This window comes from Leuciscus leuciscus (assembly GCF_965113295.1).
Source record: "Leuciscus leuciscus genome assembly, chromosome: 5".
Classification (NCBI taxonomy): Eukaryota; Metazoa; Chordata; class Actinopteri; order Cypriniformes; family Leuciscidae; genus Leuciscus; species Leuciscus leuciscus.
This window is the reverse complement of record NC_138729.1, coordinates 1,428,376-1,442,516: the sequence shown is the minus strand read 5'-3', so window position 1 is coordinate 1,442,516 and position 14,141 is coordinate 1,428,376. Positions and strand designations below refer to the sequence as shown.

At 40.7% G+C, this 14,141-nt stretch overlaps 1 protein-coding gene across 1 annotated transcript; it reads right to left on the bottom strand.

Annotated features, from left to right (window-relative positions):
- Positions 1-9,920: 9,920 nt before the first annotated feature.
- On the bottom strand, positions 9,921-12,018 carry LOC309500175 (extracellular superoxide dismutase [Cu-Zn]-like). The gene is made up of 2 exons (XM_082171741.1): positions 11,974-12,018; positions 9,921-10,700 (listed from the first exon to the last, which is right to left on the bottom strand). The coding sequence occupies exon 2, from the start codon at positions 10,683-10,685 to the stop codon at positions 10,032-10,034; it is 654 nt and encodes a 217-aa protein (XP_082027867.1). The 5' UTR covers positions 10,686-10,700; positions 11,974-12,018; the 3' UTR covers positions 9,921-10,031.
- Between the last annotated feature and the right edge of the window lie 2,123 nt (positions 12,019-14,141).

Here is a 14,141-nt window from a genome sequence, read left to right as displayed (position 1 = left end):
CTAATGGGCTATTGCGAATCCCAATTCGAACTATGTCCTTAGCACGTCCGAGTAGTCTGTCCATTATTTCTGCACCGCGTTCAGACACGCTACAGCCTTTCTTGGTCAAGTACAACTGCATAATTTCTTGCCATTCAGTCACTGTACATCTGTCTGAGCCATCACCACGGAAAAAATGTGGTTCCTTTATTTCTGGCTTTAGAATCAGATTTACCTTTGACCAGTCGGGATGTTGCTCTGTAGTGCTTGACTGTGGAGGGGTCATTGCAACATTAGATTCTTGAGTCCTTGGGCTTGCAAAACTTGAGGCTACTTGTGCTCCTATTTCACTACCTAGTTGTTTGACTAGATCCACTAGGGTTTGTTTTAAATCCTCAGGCTGACTTTGGCTGAGGCTGGGGGTAGCTTCGTCTCGTTGACCTACACCATCACCTGGTCTGTGTATTGCCAATGGGGACATTGTTGAAACCCTAGCCCTGTGTTCAATCATACTAATCAACTGCTTTCCCCGTCCTATCCCTGCAACATTCCCAGCTGGTGTTTGGGGGGTGCTCATTATACCTGTAACAACACTGCTACTATCCACATTTTCCCCACTGTTAATATCACACTCAGCAGCTACACGCTCCTGAAATGTCTGATCACTTTCTTGAAAGTCACAATTCACTGACATTTTCGTTACAATTTTTGTCTATAGTGTATTTTCCTCTGACCTTTGTACTTTTGCGTTGTGTTTGCACAGTGTCTAATGTTCTCTGCTGAGTTGATTCACAACTTCATCACCTTCCTCTTTAGGATAACCGGATGTGGCCTCTGAGTCCTAGTTGTGACTGGATCCCCGGTAATCTGCAACGCTGATTTTTTATCCGGGTCACGGCACCAATATGTAGCAGTTCGCTGGACGCACCACAGGACCAGCCCAAATAAAGAGAAACACCAGCAATGCCTTTTCGCTTTTGTGTATTTACTGCAAGCATAAAATGGGACAGTGTTACATTCATCTGTTCTGGATCGACAATCTCTCTTCAGAGTGCTTCCCGCAAACTCACATATTACAAGATGTATTTTCTTTACAGTATTTTAAATTGTTCCATTTAATAAAATGCATAACACCAAAGGCATATTTTTTATGTAGAATTAATAAGATTTATGAATTCTGAAAATTAATAAAACATTAATGAAACTAAATGAATACAACTCATACCTGCAAGCATAAAATGGGACAGTGTTACATTCATCTGTTCTGGATCGACAATCTGCAAATACATCATTCAGTTATTTACATTGTCCCATCTTTCTAATATGCAGGCGAATTACAACATCAAAGTAACAATTCACAGTTTCAGTTTCTTCTCCTTAACACACATAACGTGCTTTAAGTATGAACTACATTACCCAAAATGCACCGCCGATTACTGGCGCGCATTTCACTCTGTGCAGCAAAGATTAACCATTCGTGTCATCAAAACAGATTTATGTGAAACTCAGATTAACATTAACAAGCGTCCTCATAATTATGAAAATTAACATAGGACATTAACTGATACTTCAGATGTTATACTGCTCACAGAAATATGACGCAATCACACGTTTAAAGCGATACAGTTTATATACTATATAAAACATGAATAACCATCTATTTAACACACAACAGGGTCATCAACAGTATTACCAGCATGTTTTGTTTTGATTTCGTCATAACCGCTATTTAATATGCTCTAAAACCTTGTTTGAGTTGTCCATTAACAAAGACACATACCTCTCTTCAGAGTGCTTTCCGCAAACTGAAGAGTGCAACACGTGAGGAATACACCATTGGTTGAAGAAGGGGGGTTTATACCAAATCGGTAACACAAAAGAACACAACACATCTTTCTAGTCAAACTCATACAGTACAGGCAGTAGTGCAATTATAACGTTTGATAAGCACAAAGACTAAATACTACAATTTCCATACTGTGTCAAATTAATATTCCAACCTTCCCCACCTTAATGAAATATGGATCATCTCTCAATATCATGCTCAATCTCTCTCTGCACCTGATTTGAGAAGCAACTCATCTATTTAACAAAGTTTGATGAATTATAAATTTTCCACACTATTACAATCTCAAATAAGTTGTTGTTTTTCAAGAAACCATTTCTACAGACTCTGTCCCGAACCTGACAAGCCTATATTTCACATGGAATTGGACTGTTATTTAATTGTCTTTGCAGGTAGAAGTAGAAATGTCTGGGGGAATGATTATTCTATGGCATCGAAGTTAAAATCCCCTTTTAGTGAATGCAGGTAAAGTGTAGCCATGGCTCCACCTCCTACTTCCGCTCATTTTCATTTTCCTTAAGCACTCCGTCTGGATTTCTCCGGTGTGGTGAACAAATGAGTCCTATTGAAGAGATGAGTCCGAGCTTAGGACCCCATTAGTATGCCAGTAGTATGCCTGATCTAAATCTGTTCTTGGGATAACGTGTAGTTAACGTGAGCTGTCTAAACTGTTAATAAGAAAAATAGTAATATAAACAAATAAACATTATTTTATGGTTCTTTTAATAAAAAAAAAAGTGTACTTGTAACATATTGTGCTGATTATTACGATGAAAAATAATGACAATTATAATTGCATTACGAATAGCTGTGAATACGGTAAGGCAGTATCAGGGCCAGGGCTGGACTGGCCATCGGGCATACCGGGCACTTTCCCGGTGGGCCGACGTGCTTTTTGGGCCGATACATCTCATACTCATACATCATTTTTTTTTATTTTTTTTTTACGGCCCATAAAATGTGTACATCGGCGGCCCATTCGTTTTTTATTTTTTTTTTGCTTAATTGGCGGCGCTGGGTTTTTGCCGGTGTAATGCATTGGTCAAAAAAAGTCAGCGTTCGTTTTTTTTTCTGACAGACCAGCCCATGAAACAAGTAGATCAGCGGCCCATTGGTTCTTTCCTTGATTGACACTGGGCTGGCCCAATCACAACTTTAAACGAGTGAGGGAGCGTGCAGCAGTGTCAGTGTGTATCTGTCAAAATAGTCAGCGAGATGGAGAAGAAACGCAAGGATTGTGCAGAGAAATAGTGTGAAAAAATAGAAACAGGCCCTTAAAGCAGACGCTGTAAACTGTGGAATTGGACTGTTATTTAATTGTCTTTGCAGGTAGAAGTAGAAATGTCTGGGGGAATGATTATTCTATGGCATCGAGGGGGGGGGGTGAAACACTCAGTTTCAGTCAATCTCATGTTAATCTTGAGTACCTATAGAGTAGTATTGCATCCTTCATATCTCCAAAAAGTCTTTAGTTTTATTATATTTATAAAAGAAAGATAGGCTGTACCGAGTCTTTCCGGAAAAAACGAGCGGCTGGAGGCGTGCCGTGTGGGCGGAGCTAAAGAATCACGAGCGCGAATCACACACACACCATACATCGCATGCTCCATAGATACATTAACTATACGTGATCATGTTGTTTACTTGCTGTGCTTACGCACCGATAGCTATAATAATAATAAATTGTATTTATAATGCACTTTTCATTTGTGAACAAATCCCAAAGTGCAACATATTTCAGAAGTAAAAAAAAAAAAAAAAAAACATAGAGAAAAATAAGAAAACCTTAAATATAAAAACAGTTCAGTTTCACATTAATTGTAGCTAATTTTAAATAGAAAAGTTTTTAAGTCTTTTTTAAAGTGATCAACTGACTGTGGAACCCTCAGGTGGTCTGGCAATGAGTTCCACAGTCGCGGGGCAACAGAGGAGAAAGCACGATCTCCCATGGTCTGGAGCTTGGTTCTGGGAGGACGGAGACGATTGCCATTTTGTGAGCGGAGGTTTCTGGTTGATGTTTGCTGAGTGAGAAGTTCCTTGAGGTAGGGTGGAGCATTTCCATGAATGCATTGGTGGGTGAGGAGAGTGATTTTGTATTGGATCCTGGCGGAGATGGGGAGCCAGTGAAGTGCTTGAAGAGTAGGGGTTATGTGTTCGTATTTACGCACTCTCAGTCATACAAATCCAGTGGTCATACAAATCCTAAAATCTAGGGTTAAAAATCTAAAATCAGCTAAAATCAGGAGCAGAAGCGGCGAACAGTCAGCGCCTGCGTCCTCTGTCCCACACACACATGATGATGATGAACTAACAACACACAGACATTTGAAGCAGTTTTACTCACCGCCTGCGGTTCCAACGCACGACCGTAAACCTTTATCGTTGGGATGGCTCCATCCTTAAGCATTAGACGATCTGCAAATCCGGCGTCAAACTGGGCCTTGTTTATAAAACAATCATCGTCGAAATGCAGGGAACAACCAAGAACACTTGCACAACTCCGTTGATGACTTCCCTAAAGCCGAGCACAGCGCTTTGATGGGCGTACTGCTTTCGCTCTCTCGCTCTGGTCTACGGGTGCGCGCGCACCCTTCCGGGAGAAGTGCCCTTAGGACCCATATAAGGAAATTCCGTCCCATCTGACGTCACACACACCCATACTCGAAAAAAACTTTCCGAAACTTGTGACAAACCGGAAGGAGTATTTTTGGCACAGAAATACTCCATCAAACGTACAACTTAATTTTTTAAACTTTGTCCATGCATGGGAATCCAACTCTTTAACAGTGTAAAAAACATTTCACCCCCCCTTTAAAGGGATACTTCAGCATTTACCAATAAGCTTTGTATCAGTAGAAAACCTGTAGTATTTTCGAATTACCGTGCTTCCCACCCTCATATCCCCCTGAGACGAGAGATTTATGTATTTTTTGTCTGGAAAAAATCTTCAGATGACGGAAAAAATCGTAATTTTGCATCATCTGAGGATTTTTTGGCCAGAGGCGAGAGACTACAGCCAGTAGTAGGAGCTGTCCCGCATGTTCTCAACCCACCCATAGAGGGATCTCACTCACAGAATGTACAAATAGTGTCAGCCATCTTTTTTTGAAAGATAAGCCAACAGGCTCTTGCTCTGTGGAGAAAGCTGAGTAGTAGGGGTTACCATCCTCTTTTTCCCGGACATGTCCGGCCGTCGAGATCGTCCAAAATGTCAGGGATTTTTCCGTTTTTGCTTTCTGCAGTCGCCATTCATTGTTTACATGCACACCTTTTGTTTCAATCTAACTGAATTCAGTCCGATTGGTGAATCTGAATGTAGTGTTTACATGAACGCTAAACAAGTGATCGGTTGATGTGCGTTTTAGCATTGCTAAGAAAATTCCCGCTCCTCCGTGAGAGATACGAGACCGGTGTTGCTCATCAGTAATCACGCCACCGGCCTCGGGCCGTTCTCCCGCGCCCCTCAGTCTCGTCCTGCTCACCACAGTAAACATAATGAATGGCGACTGTAGAACGCAAAAGCCGAATCTCTGACATTTTGGGCGATCTCGAAATCCTGGGCAGACTCGTCACGGAGACTCGCGATAAAACGGCATCTTATCAGTGTCGAGTCGACTAGCAGCTGCCCTCTGTAACCGGTAGGCGTGGCTTGGGAGTGGACTCGTAGGGCAGCGAAGTAAGTGCATTCTGGGAGTTGTTGTCTTTCATCCACATGAGCCAAAAATAATTTTTTGGCTTTTCTCAGTCTAGAAAGCTCCAACTTCAAAAATAATTCACATTTCTACTACATAAATGACCCAATTTAAATACACATTCAGCAGGAGCAACTTTTGCTAAGTATTCTGATTAATTATTTTGTCATTTTGCCTCCACGTCCCCCCGATTGCCCGTGAGCTTCTCCTCATGTCCATACGGTAATCTCTCTACTGTGCGACAGAGAGTCGCGTGGTTATGACGCAATCGGTAGCCTATTTTTACAAAAACTGCTTCTACGGGGCCGTAACGTAAGATACAAGGTAATGGAGCCTTTTATACATTTTCGTGTTTCTTTAGAAATTAATAATGGTCAAATGGAGTCCTTAAACGCCTCAGATGTAAAGTTATTCGCTGTCAAAGTGACGCCAAAATGAATGGGAGTCAATGGGATGCTAACAGCAGGTGATGATCTGCTAATCAATGGCGGCCCCCGGGGAAGCTTCAGTTTCTGAACCGGTTGCAGTTCCACTCTGGCTCCACATGAGGGCGCTCATAGGACGAGTGCAGAATGAATGGAGGTCTATGGAGTTATACCCCTCAAAATCCACTTTTCTCAGGATATAATTTTTTGTCTAGTAATTTGAATGTTGTATTCGAAAGGAGATGCAAAGAAATTACACATTGCTGGGTGTTAGATTGTTTAGAGTCACTTATTTGCTTGGGGCAGTCCTGGCCTAGTGGTTAAGGAGTTGAACTGGGAGTTGAACTGGTAACCCAAAGGTTGCTGGTTCGATTCCAGAACCGGTGGGAAATGACTGAGGTGCCCTTGAGCAAGGCACCTAACCCCTAATCGTTCCCCGGGCGCCACACGAAAGGCTGCCCGCTGCTCTGCAAATGTGTGTGTGTATCCACGTTTGCAGTGTGTGTGTGAACTACTCACTACTCTGCTCCTAATGTGTGTGCTTTAACTTGGATGGGTTAAAAGCAGAGGTCAAATTCCAAGTATGGGTTACCATACTTGGCCGTCACTTTCACTTTTCACTTTAAAAAGTCTTTTAAAATGTCAATGACGTCATACACATCGTACGACCAGAGCAATCCTTCAGTCATTTTGATGCTTTCGCGCTCTGCACTTTCTTTTCTCTCGAGGCATCGACAACACAGCTGACACAGGTAAACACACTGACACAGGTAAACACACAACACAGCTGACACAGGTAACTACACAACACAGCTGACACAGGTAAACACACAACACAGCTGACACAGGTAACTACACAACACAGCTGACACAGGTAAACACACAACACAGCTGACACAGGTAAATACACAACACAGCTGACACAGGTAAACACAGGTAAATACACAACACAGCTGACACAGGTAAACACAGGTAAACACACAACACAGCTGACACAGGTAAATACACAACACAGCTGATACAGGTAAACACACAACACAGCTGACACAGGTAAATACACAACACAGCTGACACAGGTAAATACACAACACAGCTGACACAGATAAACACACAACACAGCAGCTGACACAGGTAAAAACACAACACAGCTGACACAGGTAAACACACAACACAGCTGACACAGGTAAACACACAACACAGCTGACACAGGTAGACACACAACACAGATGACACAGGTAAACACACAACACAGCTGACACAGGTAAACACACAACACAGCTGACAGAGGTAAACACACAACACAGCTGACACAGATAAACACACAACACAGCAGCTGACACAGGTAAAAACACAACACAGCTGACACAGGTAAACACAGGTAAACACACAACACAGCTGACACAGATAAACACACAACACAGCTGACACAGGTAAACACACAACACAGCTGACACAGGTAAATACACAACACAGCTGACACGGGTAAACACAGGTAAACACACAACACAGCTGACACAGGTAAACACACAACACAGCTGATACAGGTAAACACACAACACAGCTGACACAGGTAAATACACAACACAGCTGACACAGGTAAACACAGGTAAACACACAACACAGCTGACACAGGTAAATACACAACACAGCTGACACAGGTAAACACAGGTAAACACACAACACAGCTGACACAGGTAAATACACAACACAGCTGACACAGATAAACACACAACACAGCAGCTGACACAGGTAGACACACAACACAGCTGACACAGGTAAACACACAACACAGCTGACAGAGGTAAACACACAACACAGCTGACACAGGTAAACACACAACACAGCTGACACAGGTAAACACACAACACAGCTGACACAGGTAAACACACAACACAGCTGACACAGGTAGACACACAACACAGCTGACACAGGTAAACACACACACAACACAGCTGACACAGGTAAACACACAACACAGCTGACACAGGTAAACACACAACACAGCTGACAGAGGTAAACACACAACACAGCTGACACAGATAAACACACAACACAGCTGACACAGGTAAACACACAACACAGCTGACACAGGGAAACACAACACAGCTGACACAGGTAAACACACAACACAGCTGACACAGGTAAACACACAACACAGCTGACACAGGTAAAAACACAACACAGCTGACAGGTAAACACACGTGCTAGAAGAGTTTTTGTTTTGTTGTTTTAAAAGACCACGTCGAAAACACACACACACACACACACACACACACACACACACACACACAATGCCATCAAGTGGTATCTCTGGTCATAATCAGTCCTTCACTGACCAATCAGCGTTCATTAGCAGAATGCTAGCGTGTTATGGGCAACAACAACTCAACCTGTAGAAATTGAAAGGACATAAGTACTCGTTCATTCAACTTTCGACCTATAACCCATGTGAAACCTACAATCAAATCTGAGATTTCTCAACAGCAATCGGGTGAAAGAGACAAATTTAGCCGTCTAGCGCCATAGACTCCCATTCATTTTGCACTCATAGGTGATCGCCCCCAGTGGAACTCTGGTGGAACTACAACCAAAATTCGGTACAATAGGACTTAATAGGGAGTGGCCAGGCTCCCCGTAGACGGGCTCTGTTATCCCCCTTGGACTTGATCCAGCGCGACGCCACGTGACTGTGACGTATGCCATCAAAGTACCACGAGAGCGATTGGAGAGTAGCCGGAGAACTCAGCCAGCACAGCTTCTCAAGAGCGGCTGCACGAGGGCTGATGACGTCACAGCTGTTACACGATTGGCCGGATTCACCGCATGACAACGATCACGTGTGTTTCGTGTTTATTCGAACACCTTTAGTTCCTCTAAAGCTCACAAATCAGTTTTTTATAACAGTAAACACTTCTCACGTAGTTGCGATGTTATATTGTGTCATGTTTATCAAATTAAAATGATTAAAAAACGTATATAGACTCCACCTCATTGATAGTAGCTTATGTTGAACTTTATTCTTGTTCAAACAGACGCTGTATGAAGCAGTACATAAAGTATTGAATGAAAATGTCTCTGAAACGTCCATGTATTATTTGGCAAATATTGCATTTATTTCACTTCAGCTGTGGTAAAGTATGCAAACACCACGTGAGCGGTCACTACGGGAAGCAGAAAGTGTCCGACTTCACGTCTTCGTTTGCAGTATTGTAAAATACTCCGTTAACCATATTGTAAAACATTTGTGTCCGTTTTCTCTAAACGCTTTAAATTAACTTAAATTGTGTCTATTTTAAAGCGTTACATTCTGATTCTACATTTTGCTCTTTTCTTCACTTTACAGATTAAACTTTCCTCATCTTATTGTCTGCCCTTTCATTTCTTCCATGATTCTGTTCTCTAAAAAAGTGGATTATACATGTCAACTATAAAATAACCAATATACATTAATTTATTTAATGAATTAGAAAATAATTCTTCAGGTCACCCACTCTACATAAATCCTACTGGCCCACTTTAAGACATTCAGCCAAAGTGGGTCAGCAATATATAAACTCCTTACAAGAAAAGCAACACATTCGATTCTTCGCATTTGATTCCCTGTTAACTTTAGTAACAAACCAGGAACAGTCACAATATGTGTGAGAAACCTTATAATTTAGAAAATAAAATCTTATGTTAGAGGGTTTTCTACCTTTAACAATAAGGGTGTCCTGCCTTGAGATGTAGGCACACCCTCCAGTGTCATATTGCATCAACCAAAACTATTTTATCATTTAAAGAAATAGTGCATCTTTAATTAAAGGCCATTGTCATGCTCTTAAAGCTTTAACCCATTGAGCACAGTAAATCAAACTAAACGGCCCACTTTACCCGCATTCACCCTACATTTATTTTTAAGGGTGCATTTACTATTGGAAGCCATGGCCAAAAAGCTTCTGAAGAGACCAAGAAAAAAAAAACATGGGAATGTTCAGGTTATGAAATATACTTTAATGTAGGACACATACAAAGAACACACAAGGAAAATCATGATTATCCTATTTGAATCTGCTCTTCCACCATATCCAACTCCCTCAGCTTTGACTCTCAGTGCCTTCCTCCACATCTTTTCTTGGGGAGCGGTTCAGTCTTCTGCCACAGACTTGGAGTAGTAATACCAATCACACCGTAAGCAATTCTCTGTCCAGCATTCCCACTGACTTTACTCTCCTCATCTGAACCCATTCCCAGATCATCCTCCTTCTCATGAACCACCACCGAACGTCCCAGAATGGAATAAGGCCCAAAGAGCTTGGCGTCTGGAAGCGTCAGGAACTGCTTTATAACTCCTTGCTCGGAAGCAAAGTTGCCCAGGTCTCCAGGATGATGAGGGTGGTCAACGCCGTTTGGATTATAATGAGGACCAACAGTGATGCTGCCTTGACTGAGGTCTCCATACTGATGGATGTGCATGGCACGCTCTTGACGATCGACGGCAGGCAAACCACGGAGGTTGATTTTCACTTCTAAGTCTCCATTGGGGAAGACCTGCTTGAAGAGGATTTGCCCAAAGATCTTTGGCTGGCAAGGTGGCAAATTGGGGCTGGGAGTTACTTCACAAGTGGCATAGATTGTGTTGTCGAACTCCTCGACTTCCGGCTGTGGAGCTTCAGGCAAACAAACTGGATTTTGGGAGAACTCTCCTCCTTGTATATGCAGCACCAGCAATATCAGAGGGAATATTAGGATGATTTTCTCCATGTTGATCTTTAAAGCCTACAATGAAGAGGGAAATCAGTGAAATCATGCCATTTGGTTTAAAAACATAATATTTTTGATAGCATAAAAGGTCAAAGCTTTGAGAATGGAAGTTGCATTAGGTAAAATAGCACAACCATATAAGAACCCAGACAGCAACATGGTGTCGGCCCAGATCCGGCCCACATCTGGGCCGTGTGCAATCCATGTGTACCAGATGTGGGCAGACACCATGTTGCTGTCTGGAAAACTGTATAATTTTTGAATTGCTATGTACCCTTGTAAAAAAAAAAAAAAGTGCCCTTATTGGCATTGGATGTGTACCTGTAGTATCCTGAAAGAAAAACATTAAAAAAACCTGCAGGTCCACTTTCAGATAATAACACTGATGGATTATAAAAAGCCACTTAAGTGTACACACCGTATACACGTTCATAAGCGTCACACCTGCCAGCCGAAGTACCTATGAAAGCCACCAGAGGGCTTATATACACAAACATTAACAAACCAATGACAACCAGGTGGATGTAATCACACTAAAATGAGTCCAGGCAAAGGTTTATGGAAAAGGAAAAGGTCTCGGGAGAAGTGCCCTCTGGTGGCCATCATAGCGCTTCTGCTGGCAGGACTGACATTAAGTATATGTACACTTTAAAAAAATAATAATATCAAACGAAGAGTTTTACTTTAAAGTACATTATGTTTTAACAATCTTTTTGTTGTGCTTTAAAGAAGTACACTTAATTTGATCTGTTGTAGCCTACATGTTATTCAATATTAAATATAAAAGTTAATATTTTCTTAAATGTACAAAATTCCAACTTCATGTTTCATTGCATGTATATTTTTAAATGCATTACATAAGTTTAAATAGAAATGATATTAAATATATTTTAGCTGACCATAACTGCACAGTAAACATCAGTACATTCAGCAGTGCACTTTAACCATATGTCAAAGTAATTATGAAATGGATTACAAATAAAGATGTACTTCAGTCAAACAAAGGACTGTTTAATATACATTTAAAATATGCATAAACATGTAATTAAGTCTGAAAACATTACATTCTTGAACTTAAGTATATTTTTTTATAGGTTTATTTTCAATAATATGTACTCTTCTCTTTAAAGCATGCTAAAGTGTACTTTTTCACAAGGACTGGTAAAATAAAAGACAACATCTACACTTTTGCTTAAACTAACTTTTTTTAGTTGTACTAAATCAAGTCAGTTTTGCAAGAATGGAGAAACAAGAACAATCCTAAACCAGTAAAGGTACGTTACCGTACAGCTGACACAAGTTGTCCTCGATCCGTGTGCAGTCCTGAACTGGGGTTGAGAGAATGTTCCTTTGCAATCACACTTTTGGCTGCTCTTTTAGGAGCTACAAGTTAACCATGATAGTCTGTTAGTCACTAATTAAGTTCACCTGTGTTTCATTTAGCTCCCTTTGTTTGCCTGTGTATATATAGCACTCAGTTTATTCAGTTCTTTGTCTTGCATTGCACAATGTGTTCTCCAGTGTAGAGTTGCTTCATTGTTTTGTGTTTAGTAAAAGAAGTTCTGCTATAGATTCCTCTCCTTCATTCGGTAACTCAACTGTGACTCATTAATTCTCAGTCAGTGTTCAATTACATGTGATTTTCATGTAGCATCACTTCATATAGCAGATATTCATCTCACATAAGTTGTTGTTTTTCAAGAAACCATTTCTACAGACTCTGTCCCGAACCTGACAAGCCTATATTTCACATGGAATTGGACTGTTATTTAATTGTCTTTGCAGGTAGAAGTAGAAATGTCTGGGGGAATGATTATTCTATGGCATCGAAGTTAAAATCCCCTTTTAGTGAATGCAGGTAAAGTGTAGCCATGGCTCCACCCTCCTACTTCCGCTCATTTTCATTTTCCTTAAGCACTCCGTCTGGATTTCTCCGGTGTGGTGAACAAATGAGTCCTATTGAAGAGATGAGTCCGAGCTTAGGACCCCATTAGTATGCCAGTAGTATGCCTGATCTAAATCTGTTCTTGGGATAACGTGTAGTTAACGTGAGCTGTCTAAACTGTTAATAAGAAAAATAGTAATATAAACAAATAAACATTATTTTATGGTTCTTTTAATAAAAAAAAAAAGTGTACTTGTAACATATTGTGCTGATTATTACGATGAAAAATAATGACAATTATAATTGCATTACGAATAGCTGTGAATACGGTAAGGCAGTATCAGGGCCAGGGCTGGACTGGCCATCGGGCATACCGGGCACTTTCCCGGTGGGCCGACGTGCTTTTTGGGCCGATACATCTCATACTCATACATCATTTGTATTATTATTTTTTTTTCTTTATTTTTTTACGGCCTATAAAATGTGTACATCGGCGGCCCATTCGTTTTTTTTTTTTTTTTTTTTTGCTTAATTGGCGGCGCTGGGTTTTTGCCGGTGTAATGCATTGGTCAAAAAAAGTCAGCGTTAGTTTCTTTTTCTGACAGACCAGCCCATGAAACACGTAGATCAGCGGCCCATTGGTTCTTTCCTTGATTGACACTGGGCTGGCCCAATCACAACTTTAAACGAGTGAGGGAGCGTGCAGCAGTGTCAGTGTGTATCTGTCAAAATAGTCAGCGAGATGGAGAAGAAACGCAAGGATTGTGCAGAGAAATAGTGTGAAAAAATAGAAACAGGCCCTTAAAGCAGACGCTGTAAACTGTGTCAAAATATATGTTTTCCGCCCTTCATCAGCTCCAGTGATGATGAGGATAGTAAGGAGGATCAGGAGAGAGATGAGAGAGTGTAGAGTCCGCGGTAAGCAGAACTACTTTCAAAACACTTAGGCTCTGTCATGAGTGTAGGAACCCAGTTACCGATTATTTCCACATCTGCATAGTTGACGATTAGTGCAATTTACTAGAAATTTAACGAGACGCATTTGTAAACCATGTTTTCCACCAAAATAAAAGCTTGATGCAGTTACCGTCAAAATAAAAAATCATGTGCTTATCTCTTTCAAGTATAAAAATTGGTACAAAACTAATTATGAAAGTTTCCTTTATTTTTTAGTGCATTTGTTTTACAAAATATGGCTATTACTGTCATACGATTAATGTTATTTATAACTATTATTATGTAGTGTAATATAGACAGACACTGTTACTAAAAGAGGTTTGAATTTTTCTTTGTTTAATTTGCACACTGAATGGGTTGGAGCTTTTAATTTTGAACTCTCAAAGTGCACCAGATTGATGAATTTAACATTAAAATGCACAGAATTTTCTTACGGGGTTTTACAGAATTTTCTTCTTAAACCCCCCTAGAAGGACTGAGGTCCACCCACCACAATTTTACCAAAAATCATGTGAGAAACACTGGTATTGCTATGCCAATGCAGCTTATAGCTTGTTTTAGGATTCATCACTGTGGAGTATAGTTCAACTGTATTAATAAATGTCAAATTTTTA